This window comes from Arthroderma uncinatum (assembly GCF_011692745.1).
Source record: "Arthroderma uncinatum strain CBS 119779 chromosome Unknown scaffold2, whole genome shotgun sequence".
Lineage (NCBI taxonomy): Eukaryota > Fungi > Ascomycota > Eurotiomycetes > Onygenales > Arthrodermataceae > Arthroderma > Arthroderma uncinatum.
In genome coordinates this window covers 1,633,320-1,648,210 of record NW_022983864.1, presented here as the reverse complement: position 1 = coordinate 1,648,210, position 14,891 = coordinate 1,633,320, and the positions used below count along the sequence as shown (strand labels likewise).

General features: G+C 51.0%; 6 protein-coding genes across 6 annotated transcripts; 4 read left to right on the top strand and 2 right to left on the bottom strand.

Annotated features, from left to right (window-relative positions):
- Positions 1-699: 699 nt before the first annotated feature.
- GIQ15_02443 (uncharacterized protein) lies at positions 700-3,174 on the top strand (the record flags this gene model as incomplete). The annotated part of the gene is made up of 1 exon (XM_033549860.1): positions 700-3,174. One exon carries the CDS (start codon positions 700-702, stop codon positions 3,172-3,174), a length of 2,475 nt encoding a protein of 824 aa, XP_033407021.1.
- A 1,800-nt stretch (positions 3,175-4,974) lies between these two features.
- GIQ15_02442 (thioredoxin) lies at positions 4,975-5,707 on the top strand (the record flags this gene model as incomplete). The annotated part of the gene is made up of 2 exons (XM_033549859.1): positions 4,975-5,252; positions 5,413-5,707. 2 exons carry the CDS (start codon positions 4,975-4,977, stop codon positions 5,705-5,707), a joined length of 573 nt encoding a protein of 190 aa, XP_033407020.1.
- A 599-nt stretch (positions 5,708-6,306) lies between these two features.
- Positions 6,307-8,038, bottom strand: GIQ15_02441 (uncharacterized protein; the record flags this gene model as incomplete). Its single annotated transcript, XM_033549858.1, has 3 exons — positions 6,307-7,320; positions 7,373-7,776; positions 7,855-8,038. 3 exons carry the CDS (start codon positions 8,036-8,038, stop codon positions 6,307-6,309), a joined length of 1,602 nt encoding a protein of 533 aa, XP_033407019.1.
- Positions 8,039-9,531: 1,493 nt separating this feature from the next.
- GIQ15_02440 (uncharacterized protein) lies at positions 9,532-10,953 on the bottom strand (the record flags this gene model as incomplete). The annotated part of the gene is made up of 2 exons (XM_033549857.1): positions 9,532-10,288; positions 10,394-10,953. The coding sequence occupies 2 exons, from the start codon at positions 10,951-10,953 to the stop codon at positions 9,532-9,534; spliced, it is 1,317 nt and encodes a 438-aa protein (XP_033407018.1).
- Positions 10,954-11,423: 470 nt separating this feature from the next.
- Positions 11,424-12,860, top strand: GIQ15_02439 (uncharacterized protein; the record flags this gene model as incomplete). The annotated part of the gene is made up of 3 exons (XM_033549856.1): positions 11,424-11,432; positions 11,494-12,001; positions 12,121-12,860. The coding sequence occupies 3 exons, from the start codon at positions 11,424-11,426 to the stop codon at positions 12,858-12,860; spliced, it is 1,257 nt and encodes a 418-aa protein (XP_033407017.1).
- Positions 12,861-13,231: 371 nt separating this feature from the next.
- GIQ15_02438 (uncharacterized protein) lies at positions 13,232-14,756 on the top strand (the record flags this gene model as incomplete). The annotated part of the gene is made up of 6 exons (XM_033549855.1): positions 13,232-13,263; positions 13,343-13,480; positions 13,592-13,725; positions 13,803-13,906; positions 13,968-14,343; positions 14,395-14,756. 6 exons carry the CDS (start codon positions 13,232-13,234, stop codon positions 14,754-14,756), a joined length of 1,146 nt encoding a protein of 381 aa, XP_033407016.1.
- Positions 14,757-14,891: the final 135 nt, after the last annotated feature.

The window sequence follows — 14,891 nt, the reverse complement described above, 5'->3', positions numbered from 1 at the left end:
CTGGTGTAATCCCAGGCTCTCAGTTAATATGTTAATTTTAGAGTCTCCGTTCTTCCTGTCGACAAGGGGTTTCATCTGCTATCTCCATGCCAGCCAGCACAGCCTGATGCCTGACCGAGCATGCACGATGCCATGTCCATGTCCGGCCCAGCGTTCCAGCGTTTCCTGTGCCTGGCCTTGCATGGGTTCCCTCCTTGATTTCAGGCGGGCTGAGGGTTCAACGGCCGCTGGATCCAAGGGCAAAGGGGGCCGCTAAAAAGGCACGGAGGAAACGTCGCTCCATACAGGGAACGCGATGTGGAGGCTTGCCCGCCTATCCTGCCCGGGGATGCAACTGGGAGCAGAGGAACACAGGCTCCAGGTACTTTCTTTTTCTCCTACTTATATACATCCAGAGTGAGACAGTGTGCGACTGGGAGAACAAGCTGGCCGGTGATATGTTCTTCCGCCTACAATACTCACACAACTTCATCTACTTCTACTTCAACTCATCTACACTACTACAACTCACAGCTACTCAAGTAGATTGAGATCAGACTGCACAGCTCTTCTCTCTGTCTCTCTCTCTCTGTCTGTCTCTGCCTGTCAACTTTGTCAACTTTGTATATTGGTTATACTTCACACGTCACTGACAGCCTTCGAGTTGGCTGGGTCGGCCCAGCAAGCATTGCGCTGGCGCGCAGTCTGAAGCCTGTTGCCATGGCTCTCTGGCCCTTTGGCCGCCATAAGAAACGAGCTCGCAAGGGAGACGATGAGACATACGCTACGCCAGTCGATCAGCCGCAGCAGCTAGCACCAACGGCCGCCAGACCGCACACTCCGCCATCCCAGACAACGAACGCTGCTGCTGCAGGCCCAAACGGCGGTCATGCGTTCTCCGCTGGCAAACTCGTCCGGAGAGACAGCAAGCGCCAGAAATATAACCAGCAGCAGACACAGGGTCGCAATGCATCCTCCATCTTCCACCGCTCTTCCCCAGCCGCTGCCACCACTTCCACGGCCGCCGGCCCGCCGTCCTCTGCCTTCTCGTCACCGCAAGTCGACTCGCCCATGACGCTGCCAGACGGCCGTACCCTTCGGCAGCCCGCTTCAGTCGACACTTTTGCCTCCGTCAATGCGCTTTCTCCATCCAAACTCCGATCGGCGCCAAAGATGATGTTGTCTCAGCCGGGCGATAACGAAGCTTATCTCGTGCCGACGTTGCACGGTAAACGCAATTCCACCGAGCCCAGTATCCTACGGCGTAGGTCCGACCGGCGTAGGCGGAACGATCATGAGCGCGAGCAGGAGATCAGGCGTATGACCAGCCAGGTGTGGGAACCCAAGCGGAACCAGAAAGACGCAGGCAAGGCATCGGACAGACACCTCTCTGATCCCTTCACCTCCTACTCCAGCCCACTGGTTCCCGAACCAGCCGAATCTTATACCTTCAAGCTCGGTGCTCTCAACGCCTTGTCTCCACGGCCGTTTCTCAGGTATGGAGACGGGAATCGCGGTTCACTGCCTGCAACGGCGGAAATATCGAGGTCGTCAACCACAAAGGACAAAGGCAAATCAAGATGGTTCTCTGCAGACCACTCCGCTACCACCAACAATAGCAACAAGAGGATCGAAGACCTTGCCGACTCCATGGACGCCGGTGCGTTGAGGCAGCTCATGGACCGTGATCGACGACGGAGGCTCGTCAAGCGCCAGATTATCAGGGAACAACAGCAGGCTGCTGTCGCTCGCCAGCGACCAGCCAGTATAGAAGTAAAGGCGCCAGTCGAGAAGGAACAACAATCCATGGGTAGTCCAGTGAGACTGCCTTCTCCTTTTTCTTCGTCTCCTCCTCCTCCTGAACATATGGAGATCTCCAAAAGTCCAGAACCGTCCGGATCATGGTTACGTGATGCATCAAAGGAGAGCCTGGTCAGGGACCACATCGAACCCATCACTGAAATAAAAGAAAACCTCCCACCGGCTGCCACTTCCCCTGTCGTTGTCTCGCGGAACGGCCAGACGCTTGAACTCGCTCTTGCCCCCGGTGAAGAAAGGGACGAGATCCCAGACATCCGTCAACATCCTGCATTTCGCCAACCTTCCATCTCTGAAGCATCGACCAAACCTAGCACACAGAACGAAACCAAGCTCGGCCGCACCTGGACTCAAATCTTCCGACGACGAGGCACCCTTCGCCACAAACCAAGCGTATCACCAAAGAACAACTCGTCTGAATTCTCAGTCACATCTCGCGATTCGAGATCGCGAATCAATCAACAATATCACCCCGCTCCGGTAGCTACCTCTATCCAGCGTGCTGGAACAGATACCCAGTCCATCCAGTCCAAGTTCACAGAACATCTCGATGATGGCTCAAACATTCCCCAAGGAACGCGCATGTACCCTGCCGAATCATCGTCCAACATCAACAGGGACGATGCATACTCCGTCTCTCACCGGATGAGCGGCATATCGACAGGAGCATACGTTCCTGGACCCGATACTAGGCCCAACAGTACCTTTTTAGCCCAGTCGCTAGCCTCGATAGATTCGGAGGGAAGCTGGCTATCTGGCCGACCATCTCGACGCCTCTCACAGGCTCCGCTGAAGAGTCCCGGCTCGACTCGCGAACGACTGGATGATATGAATGAACCCGATGGCGAGGATGACTATAACGCAGTCAGCAGTGATGAATACTTCGGTACTCTCCCCGCTCCCAAAGAAGAGGAAGAAGACGCCGGAGAATTCAACCTTGTGGGCAACAAGGATGCTAAATCCAACGCCGTCATCACCGCCAACGGTCATCGTGAGCCCATCGCAGCTGCCGCCGATGACACCACCCCCTTAGTCGAAGATGGCATGGAACTCGCCAACGCCGACGGTGATCCACCAACATGGCACTCCAGTGTCGGCAAACGAGCCCGTCTGATCAGCCCCGAAACCCGCGCAAAGTCTCGCGAGGGCCTATTCACCGAATTCATCGACAGTGAGAACGAAGTCAGCCCCATCGACGAAACAGAGCCAGAGATCCGTCGAGCTCAGAGCATCGATATGGGACGCCATATTCGCCATATCAGTGCCGGAAGTGCCAAGATCGTTACCTTGTGCCGTGCAGAGTCTAAGCGATACAGCACTGCATCTATCAGTAGCTCCGGTGTTCTGCCTTCTAGAACCGAAGAAGAGGAGGTGTAGATCATACCCTCTTAATCGAAGCGGGCAATCGAGTTTCGTCCAAGCCGTCAACCGCATTGTCGTCTCGCCCTTGGCCCTCAAGTCGCTGCAACTCATATGCAGTATGCCCTTTTCCCATTTTCCTTTGTCACGCATGCCTTTTCTCTGTTCTTGTCGTTACTTTTGCAGATTTCGCAAGCGTGTCTCATACCCCGGTTTTCAACACCATGTATCTCTTAATCCTTTCCCATTTCCTTCCCCTTTTCTTTTCCCTTTCTTCCATTTCTTTGCTTTCTATGGAACGGACGGACGGATGGATCCCCAAAGACGGTCGTACGTTAGTTTTTTTCCGCTGTTTTAATCGTTGTTTTTCTCCATGGATGCATCATACCCCTTTTTTCCATTACATCTTGCCAGCGCTCAGATCGGTCAGGTCGGTGGGTTTTCCTCTCTTTCCTCTTCTTTGATATGAAGCCCAAACGAACGGCCGGAAGGTCCTTTCCCTTTTTCCTTTTCTAATTCCCTTTGTCTTTTCCCTTCTTCCTTTCTTTTGTCCATATTATATCCCCCTTGTTTTCCCCTCTGATATCCCCCCTTGTTAGCCTCCCACCTTCATGTTCTGTCATGCTGATAAGGAATGAAATGCCCTTACATGAGCTTACCCTCTGCCCTACCCTCCCTCCCCTTCCCATTCATTCCTTTCTCAGCCCACTCTATTGTTCAAGAGAGGTCTGTTTCTCTCTTGTGCATATTGAGTCTCTCTGCCTGCTGAGGCATCATGTCTTCCACCACAGTCACAGACCTTTGGGTGGGCCTCAGCAGGCAGAGAGAGATATGCAGGCAGATAGATAATAAATATAACGAACTTTAATAAGTTAAACACATTCAACCTGAGTATGATGGAGAGGTAGAGAGGGTGAAGTTGAAGTTGAGAGTGAAGGTGAGGTGCAGGTTTGTGGGCGTGTCTCTATTACCGGATAAGGGCATCTGGCTCGGCGATATCAACCACTTCCCCTGAGGATGCATCGATTCATCACCTGAGACTTCTTATGTTCTTATCTGCATCTGAGAGGGATGGTTGACTCAGGTTATCACGATATCTGAGTGCTGTCTAAGTGGCTGTCTAAGTAGCTCCTCACTGGCAGTTGGTCATGGACTGTTTGAGAAGCCTGTTCATATGATGTCTCTATGCAATATGATGTTTCCGTGCATATATGGCTATACCTTATCATATCCTAATACAAGAATACAACCGCTCATAGTGGTATATCCTCTCGCCAGATCGTACTCCATACCTGTAGCAACGCAAGAGGGGTCTGTCCATCCCCGCAGACCTCATCCATGCATCAACTCTTCCCGCCCAAGTGACGTCGAGTCTGATATCCTGGCTGCTTCGTCGGATTCTTGCTGAGTAACGAGGCCGCGATCCAGATCGCCCGCGCATTACTAATTCAACCCCGGCCCCTAGCTTAGCCTTTAAGCCCCTAAACTCAAGCAAAGTCCAGTTAAAGCCAGTTAAAGCCCAGTTAAAGCCCAGTTAAAGTCGGGTAACCCCCCAGTTAAAGCCTTAACTGACGACAGGCCTCCCCCTGCCGCGCCCAATCACCGCCACTCTGGCCTTCGCTCGTTTCTTTTTCCGCGCATCGGACGTTCTCCTTGAGCTTCTTCTTCATCGTCCAACCACCACGCATCCCCAACACAAATCACACCATAGCCACGACAGAGTATATACCCAGGTGGCACATCAGTAAGCAAGGTCTTAATAATTGCCGACCGACCGGGAAAAGACGAAACAACCCCGTCCCTCTCTCCTGCTAGAAGATGCTCGCAACAACGTCATCCCGGCCGCTCTTAGCCCACCACCACGGCCAGCGTATGTTGCAACACCGGCTTCCCCTCCTGTCAGTGCCGTCCGCTTCGCCGTATTTAAGTTCTGCTTCTCGCGCCCGTCAGTTCCACCGTCTTTCTTCTCTGCAGTCCAACAACTTCAAGTCGAGATCAGACATCTTCTCCCAGCCTCGAAACCGAACGTTCTCATCCACAGCTTCTCAGCTCTTCTCTCAAACATCTGCAAACATGGTTGTCAACAATATCAAGAAGTATGTCTGCCCCTCTTCCCTCCATTATTAATGTTGTTGTGCCCCTCGTTTTCAGCTCGACATGATTTCCCTTTCCTCCCCCCTCCCCCATCACCATCACCGGCATTCATATAAAACCAATAGATGGTATATGATAGAGCATAGAGCTAACACACACCAGCCGCGAGGAGTACAACAAGGCCATCGCCGGACCCAAGCTCGTTCTCATCGACTGCTTCGCCACCTGGTGCGGACCATGCAAGGCCATCAGCCCCAAGGTCGACTCCCTCAGCGAGGAGTACGGCTCTGAGGTTGATTTCTACAAGGTCGATGTCGACGATTGCCCAGAAATTGCCCAGGAACTCGGTGTCCGATCCATGCCCACCTTCGTCTTCTTCAAGGGCGGAGAGAGACTCGAGGATGTTGTCGGCGCCACTGCCCAACCTATCATTCTTGCCCTCAACAAGCACAAATAGACAATGACCTGACCCCGTCCGACGTGTCCCAAACAAGCATATTGCGGTTGTGTTGTGCTGTGTGTTCTTGACTGTACTTTAACTCATTTGTTTCTCTGATCAAGGCTTCTTCAATTAGAGAGAAACGTTCCCAAGGAAGAACAGAAATCATCGTTGTGTTGTATCATTGAAGTATTCGATTCTTCTTCTATCGTAGTATCCAAATGGGTAACTATATGCATCATCACATCACCAAAATAAAAAACAAAACAAAACAAAAAACAAAAAACGAAAAAAACAAAAGGTATCGTTGACGTTATGTGTTCATGAGCGGAAGATCAATGCGTATCTCCCGTAAAAATGGACGCCAGTAGAATAATGCAAAAATTTCCAACCATACTCCGAGATATCCCGCTCTGATGCTGTCCAGTCCGCCCAAAAACTCCATTGCTCAATCCAAAAGACACGAGCCTAAAATGCATTCTGTGCCTCAGACCACGCTGAGGTCACCGACGTAATCAGGGCATAATCAAGATACCCAGAAATCACCACCAAGCCAAGACCTTTAAGTCATTAAGCCCGTAAAGGAAGAAAGGTGAAAGAAAGAAGACAGAAGCCTGTTAGCTATCATCTTCGAATTCGCTGTCGCTTTCAGCGGCGGCAGATAGTTCTTCGTTCGAGCTCGAGGTCTCCGCGACATCATCTGCATGATCCAAGGTTACAGATGAAGACTCTCGTTCAGTTTGTCTCTGAGCTGCTGCTCTTCCTTCGCTGGAGAAAATATCCTCACCATCGCCAGAGTCAGTGTCTACCTGTTTAGCAACGACTTCCGGGTCCGCCCTCGGTCGGATAGAGGTAATATCGCTGTTTTCATCGTCATCTCTATCAGAGATACCAAGGGTTACATCTCCGAGGATCCGCCGTTTGCGGTCTCTGCCGCGCTGGCGTCGAATTTGTGGCCGGCTGCCGTCTGAGTCGTCATCATCGTCACTGTGGCCCGCCGACCGTTTGCTAGCCGTGCTGTTGCGTGAGGATGAGCGAGAAGACGAACCCAGCCAAGTTCGGGGTGACGGGCGGATTCCCCTGATCAATCGCCGCCGCGGCTTGGTGGGACTAGAGCCGAGTGCGGGTTCGGATGTAGGTGTGGATGTAGGTGCGGGTGCGGGTGCGGGTGCGGGTGCGGGTGCTGGTGCAGGCGGGGAGGGACTGGCAGAGTCCTGGGAGGACGACTGAGACGATGGGTTATCGTTCAGATCCCGGATATATGCAATGGCCCTGTTAAGTTCGGACTTGAAGACAGGAAACGCAGCCTTGAATGTTTCGTCATCAATGCCTTCGAGTGGGGAACCATCGTTAACATCGACCTCTTCCAGATCGGCTCGGTATGCCGCAAGAGCAGCTCTGACCGTGGCATGATCGTATCCTGGAAATGCTTCGGCAACAGTCTTGGGCCAGTGATCTTCGCCTCCTGTAAAGGCAGAATCATCCGTGGATGATCCTCCATCGCCGTCTTCGGCCTTCCCTTCGCTCGATGTCTCCTGACGCTCTGGCTTGTAACCAGATGGTGTCGAAAGCACCGGCAGCCCGTTATGCGGCCCATCAACACTCCGTACAGATGAATAGTGCCGGAAGTTCTAGCTGCCGTTAGTATCGTTGTCTCTGACGTCAACTGGGAGAATGACTCACGTGATAGGCTATGTGCACCGGCTTATCCTTCCCACCGGCCGAGTCGAGGGTGCTAGTGAAGGGAGTGATGCCTTGGTCGGAGTACACGTAGACATCCCTCTGGTAAGCCTGGCAGAAGGCTTGGATCTCCATCGAGCCTCCCCAGAACCCGGTCTCCCTCATGTTGGAGAGCAGCGTCTTGAATTTGGCCCACTGGCCATCCAGCGTTGCCTCCCGGCCATTGGATTTGGCCTGGGCAGCCGCTGCTCTCCTGGGAGTCCGTCTCTCCCCGCCAACGTCCGGCACAAACTTGACAAAGTATTCGGCGTTTGTGCGGACATGCTCGACCAGCCGAGCCCGGATTTCATCTTGACGGCCCATGTGGCCGAATATCTGGTCGGAGAGGGAGTAGAAAAGGCAATTGCCTTTTATATGCAAGTTCTATTAGCTATGGCACGGGAAAAGGGTGGTACGAAATCCAGGAACCAAGGAGTGACACTCACCATCTCCCACGGTTGGCACGGCGTAGAGCCGTCGCTCCTTCAGGCACTCTAGGTGCAGGTCTTTGCTGTCGACCATGGTTGCCTTCTTGGCCGGCTGCCCCGAGCCGTTGCCGGCCAATTGTGCCACTGACTTCCGGGGAGCCATGATAGGCACGATCCTGCTGTGGGGAGGTGAATCAGCCATGGTTGCAGTGATATCACTCGTAACTCAGTCATGGGAGATGGCGGTGACGGTTGAGGGAAGCTGGGTCCCTCAAACGACGTAATGCAAGAGCAGAATCGGGCCACAACCGCACTCTCACGGAGAGTGTGCACAAGAACGTATGGAGTATATGCAAGCCAGATGTTGGGGTAAAAGAAAGCAGAAAGAAACGACAATGAGACAGTGGAAAAAGAAAAGAGAAGGCTAAGCCAAGAGGAAGCCTGTGAATGGAAGGGCCCTGTCTCTCTGCTGGGCCTCCACCGGGGAAGACTTCGGCCTCCAGCGACGTCGCCGGAGAGGAAGACAGGCGAGGAGAGGCAGCAGCAGCGAGGATGCGTATACAAACTGGCTTATGGATATAAAGTCGGAGTTACATGGATAGGACGAGTTGGTTACATAAGGCAAAAAGGTGGTCATGTGATGATGGGGCTCTGCTGGAAGACGCTAGGCTTCTTTGGGAGGAAACACTTCGACAACACTGAAACACTTACAGGTCAACGGTTATATCCTGAAAGATAGATGTAGACACCGGCGGGGTGTCGAGGGGATGTTTCTACTTGGAGTAGAAAGCGGAGTGTTTGAGAGGTGAGCCGGTGTTAGGGTGTGAGCGAATGGGTGATGATAGAGTGAGGGAAGTATAGTTGTATGGTACTATATGGTAGTATGATACTATGATATGAAGACAGTGTGATGAGGAGGTGAGAAGGAAGTGAAGGATGAAGAGGAAGAGATTTATATCCTCCGTGTGAAGGCGTTCCTGCTGTCAGCTTGACATCACGATGACTGCTTTCTAATGGAATGGCAGTACCATGGGAAACTGCAAACCAGCATCGAGAGAGGTACCTCATGCCAGGCCTACGTTTTGCGGTAGCAGAAGTACTTCTCTCAGGGTCCAGGTTAAAGCTTGCCGGACTCAGGATCATTGAATCTGTCTGACATCATAGACTCGTGCACCTTTGAGCTGATGATGAGACGATAGCCAAAAGTCGGAGACAAGGCTTACGGCCTTGGGGAAACTCTTAGCACAAGCGACGAGGATTCGGAGCATCAAGTCGGATGATTCAGGACAAACAGCCTGTTCCGTTTCCTATATCTAGAAATATACGACTCATGATGTTTCTACCTGGAAGAAGGAGTTTTTGTTTGAGCCTCAATGTTTGGAACGGCTTCCCTAGGTACCAGGGTTTGGCCCGGCCCTTGAACCACTGATTGCTACTGCCATACGTCATAAATAAGATATGCAGTTCCAGTGTATCCGGATAATGCATGGACAAGGTGCTCAGTAGCCCTCGCAGAACGCCTGTGGAAAAACTCCGTACAGAGATCGTATACCCTATTTGCATACGGAGTATAGTGATGTTAATAGTCTTTAGCCCCTAAGTTGTCAAATAAATAAAGGTTATTAATAATAAATAGCTGAATAGACGTCATTAATCGGATAGTATATATATGTACAACAAAGGGCATGCTCGCTCTCATTTTTCTGCGCCATGCTTATCCAAAAGTTGTCCAATCTCTTTGTTCTGCAAAATCTCGTCATGTTCTTTCCTAAGCAGTTTCGGCTTATTCAGCTCAAAATAGAAGGCCCAGGTACTCTGTGCGTTAAGCTCAGTATTATCACGGCTGGACTTGAGTCCCACATGCTGGAGCTGCTGAGGAACAAGCGCATATCTCGTCAGTTTTTTCTCCTCCGCATATTCCTCGATCATAGTATCCGTTTGGCCATGGCCTCTTCCCCGGAGATAGTCAATAAGTGGATTGACCTGATCCCTTGGAAACACCATACCCTGCGTGCAGCATCCATACGGGTTAATCTCCACGACACCGTGGAGAGGGGACAGCGAGTATTTCCCCGTCATATATATAAGGGCGATAAAAGCGGGTACGCAAATTACGCATATGGCCAGTATTGTGGGAACATCTAGTGAAGCTCGACAGGGCCGAATCCTCCGGATGGCCGTTAGAAATGCGAATGCAAGCAGCATCCCAGCTGCGAAAACCAACGGCATATTTCTATATGCAAAATCCGACGACTCCCAGCCCAGAGCTGTTTCAGTATAGAAGAGTCGAAGGTAGATCCAAGGCCGTTTATCCGAGGGCATACGTTTGATGTCACTAAGGGCCTTCAGCGTCTTAGCCATCCAACCGTCCGCGATGATAATATCGTCTTCGAATACCACCGTGTATGGGGCGTTGGACTGCTGACAGGAAGATAGCGCATAGACATAGTCACTACAATAGAGATGGGTTAGTGAGGTATTTCCAAAATAATATATAGAAATATATTCTATATATAACAACGACGATGATAGTGAAATATCGTTTCGTTTCACTTACAATACCCCCTTTTCATAAAAGTTCCTGTCCGCCTCCAGCTTTTTCAAATGGTCAAGTTGGCTCTTAGAGACATTATACGTTTCCGCTACATCCGTGAGCCGACCTACCCATTTCTGACCCCAGCTTGGATGTTTCGTGGGGTCTGTATCAGCAAAGAGGATGTTGAGGTGGAGAGCCCGCCGTTCTCGGGGATCCAGTCCTGCAAGCAAAGACCCAATAGAGGGATCAAAGTAGTCGTCTGATTCCCGCCGGACGGTCACGAAGGCGACGCAGAATAGGGGATCGGTACCGCCCTTGATCGACGCAGGCGGGTTGGTGGGCGCATTATAACGGGAGATGAAGTGATGGGCTTCACGTTCCCTACTCAAGCTGTATTCCAAGTCGTAAACGCCGCCGCGGTCATTGAAGAATGCCGAGTGAGGATCTCGCCAGAAATGATATCGACCGTACTGGAATATGAGCAGCCACAGACACGCGGCTGCCAGGAGTGTCTTAACAGCAGTGAGCTTCAGCAGCTGAGGGACGAGACTCATCGATGCAACGCATCTCTCTATCCGCATTTTCTCAGATTTGAACAGGACAAATAGATGATTCGATGGACAATCGCCTCATCGCAAAGGGCGAGGCAGTCAAAAACCCAGCGTCAGCAATATTTTATCAAACAATGACCCGCATCCCTGCTCCAGCTCACTAACGACATTGCAAGGGCCCCCTTGCAGCAGTGGTATCGCGGCCATAGCATCCTTGAATTATTATCCGGTTATTCTTGGTCCTCCAAGTGGCTGGCTTTGCGCGTGGCGCAAGTCATGACCAAGAAAATGGAGCTATTGAATGCTCCATCCTTAGGCCTGGCCTGGAGCTATGCTTAAAATTTATTCTTGGACTTGTTGTTAGGACATTAGATAGAATATAGGGACGCTTAGGGGAGTTGGGAAGAGGCTTCCATACGGTGTCATGGCTCGCTACTCTCGAATAGCCAATCGAGCCGTCAATTTCATTCAGCCCCAAATCCAATTCCGTCCCTGGCGATATGATGCCGGTCTGTCAAGGCAACTGAGCTCAACTATTTCTCATTCCGAACAGTTATCGACAGGGTTTAGCGGCGAACTGACATCAGATACAACTGGGTTGACGGTGCAGAGTCGCTTGAATGTTACGCACCTGGCGGCTATCATCCTGTTATGATTGACGACATTCTCCACGATAGATATCGTATCGTGGATAAGCTGGGATTCGGCGGATATTCGACCGTCTGGCTTGCCCAGGATATTCGCTTGGGACGATATGTCGCTGTAAAAGTTGGCATCTCATCGGAGTCGAAGTCGCTTCTGCATGAAATAAAGAGTCTCCGCACACTCTTTACACCGCTATCTTCACCTACATCGAAGCAGCAGCATCCAGGATGCAATTCATTCCCTTACATCTTAGATGAATTCGAGGTACATGGCCCCAACGGGACCCATGTATGCTATACCAGCACCCCAGCGCGATGTAATCTCCGCGAGGTCTCGTTTAATCGCATGTTTCCTCTCGAGGTTGCGCGGGCTCTATCAGGCGGACTTGCCATTGCTCTTGCATATATACATTCGCAAGGCTATGTTCACGGAGGTTGGTCACTGAAATGAGATGTTCCATATTTCAGCTCGCACCCAGCTAATGCCCCAGACTGTCCCTTTGCATTTATTTAGATATCCACCTTCAAAATGTCTTATTGAAACTCCCATCAGGCTTTGATCAGCTTTCAATTGACCAGTTACGGGAAAAATATGGCAAGCCTGAGGCTATCACTGTTTCTCGGCGAGATGGGAAACCACTGCCCCCCAACGTTCCACCAAAGGCAGTCCTCCCACTATACCTTGGGAAAAGGGCTGAAGAATTCACGTTATCCGATGTACGTGTCCTTCTTAGTGATTTTGGCGAAACATTCGCACCAGCCTCAGACGTGCGTCGTGGAAAGGACTGTAACACGCCGCTTGCTTTCCAGGCTCCAGAAGCTCGATTCGAACCGCAGACGGCACTCTCGTACCCCTCTGATATCTGGAGTCTGGCTACGGCGATATGGGAGATAGTAGGCATGAAGGCCATTTTTAGCACAGATTGGGTGACCGAGGATGAGATGGTATCCCAGCATATTGATGAGCTAGGGCCCATGCCATCGAGCTGGTGGGAACGCTGGGAGGAACGAGACCAATTCTTTGATAAAGATGGGCGTCCATTAGAGGACCGGGACGTGTGGCCTTCGATTGATCAGGCGTTTGAGGACTGGGTGCAGAAATATCGACGAAAACGCAATGTAGGGGAGTTTAGTAAGGAGGAAGCCTCCGCTATCTTGGATCTGATGCGACGGATGTTGGCTTTCCGTCCAGAAGAGCGACCAACAGTTGAAGAGATCCTGAAATCAGAGTGGATGGTCAAGTGGGTGTTGCCTGGTTTTGACCGCAGTTTGATATCAAATGAGCCATTGTAGCGATATGTCAGTTTTTTTTTTTTAGCTGTACATTATGCTGTCTCTGCCCAGATAGAGATCAAGAATTGTTTGGGTGTTTTCCATTGTTTTATTCCCGGGTAAAACCATCTCGAGCGGAAAGTGCCTGGTTATCCTTATATGCTGTAAAACCGGCTACCACGTAAACAAAGAATCTCACTTCTCCGTTCAGCAGGAGTTGAGAAACACGGCGTGATGGAGGAAGTCCGAAGATATAGATAAATCCCCAGAAATGCGGCAAACTAGTGGATCTGGGCGTGGTTTATAAATAAACTGCTTTACCTCGGGCCTTTCTCCCCACAACCTTCTCCCCAGTTCACCTCCAGCACCGACGAGCTTTCTACACATCGATCATGGCGTCTACTAACAAGATTGTCGTTATTGGGTACGTTTGTCAAACCCCAGAATTTAGGCGCAATCCTTCAAGCTGCAATTTAGCCTCGGCTCTAACGCAGGCCTCGCAGGGGTGGAGTGATCGGATTGACGACGGCGTATCTGCTCTCCAAGGACAAGTCGAACGAGATCACGGTTGCTGCGAAGCATATGCCCGGTGATTATGACATTGAATACTGCTCGATGTGGGCTGGTGCCAATTTCCTCCCGTATGTGCAATGATGCCTCGAGATCCGAGTCCTGTTCCCTTTGTCAAGATGTTTGGTGTCGTGGGGGCAGACTCGATATATCCCTGTTCGTGCTACAGTTTTGCTAACCAGCGATGAATACTTTGTTTCTCCCTGGTATAGTGTAGGTGCAGAAGGCTCTGCACATGCACGGTGGGAGACAAACACCTGGCCTGTCCTTGAGGACCTGGCACAGAACCACCCGGAAGCCGGCATACATTTTCAAAGTACGGGGTAACTCATGCTGCGTTTCTATGGTCAGAATATACCGTCAAGCTGACCATTTACTTACTCTAATCTATAGAATCCGTCGTAATAAATCGAAAGAAGGATGCAGAATCTGCAACCGGGCTATGGTTCAAAGAGCTGCTCCGCCCAGATCCCTGGTATAAGGATATTGTTCCCGATGTACGGATCACTTATACCCAATGTCCAATGATTAAGAAGTGCTAAAACTCATCCCTAAAAGTTCAAACTCGCCGCCGATTGCGATCTGAAACCTGAAGTAGACAACGAGGCCTCCTTCACCTCCGTCTGCATGAACGCACCCGTCTACCTATCATGGCTTGTGTCTCAATGCTGCAAGAATGGCGTTGTATTCAAGCGTGCTACATTCAAACACATCTCGGAGGCAGCAACCGTACATGCTTCCGGCCAAAAGCCAGATCTCATCGTCAACTGCACCGGTCTGGGTTCTTTGAAGTTGGGCGGAGTTCAAGATAGTAAGATGTATCCCGCTCGTGGCCAGGTTGTGGTCGTGCGAAATGATCCAGGGGCTATGTATTCGCTTTCAGGCTGTGATGACGGGGACGACGAAGCTTGCTATATAATGATGAGAGCAGCCGGTACGTTTCCCGATCCATGAATATGCCGGCCCCAAAATTGACTTCATCTAGGAGGTGGAACCATTCTGGGCGGCTCCTACCAGATAAACAGCTGGGACAGCCAGCCAGAACCTAGCCTGGCAGTCCGGATCATGAAACGATGCATCGAGGTGTGTCCCCAGCTTGTTGGCAAGGACGAAAACGGTAAGCAACGTGGCATTGAAGGTCTCGATATCATTCGCCATGGCGTTGGACTACGACCTCTCAGACACGGCGGCACTAGAGTTGAGAAGGACAACATTGATGGCACCGCCGTCGTGCATAATTATGGCCATGGTGGGTTTGGATACCAGACCTCTTTTGGATGCTGTGCAGAAGCTGCTGCTTTGGCAAAGGAAGCGCTGGCAGAAATAAAGCCGAAAGCCCGGCTTTAAGGGTACCTTCCATCACTTATTCAATTTTATAGCTACATGTTTTAGGGATATTATAGCCTTTACATCAATTCAGATTACATCAGGAAGGGTGTCCAAGAACTACCCTCATAGGATAAGACATTCAATCCGTTTCTT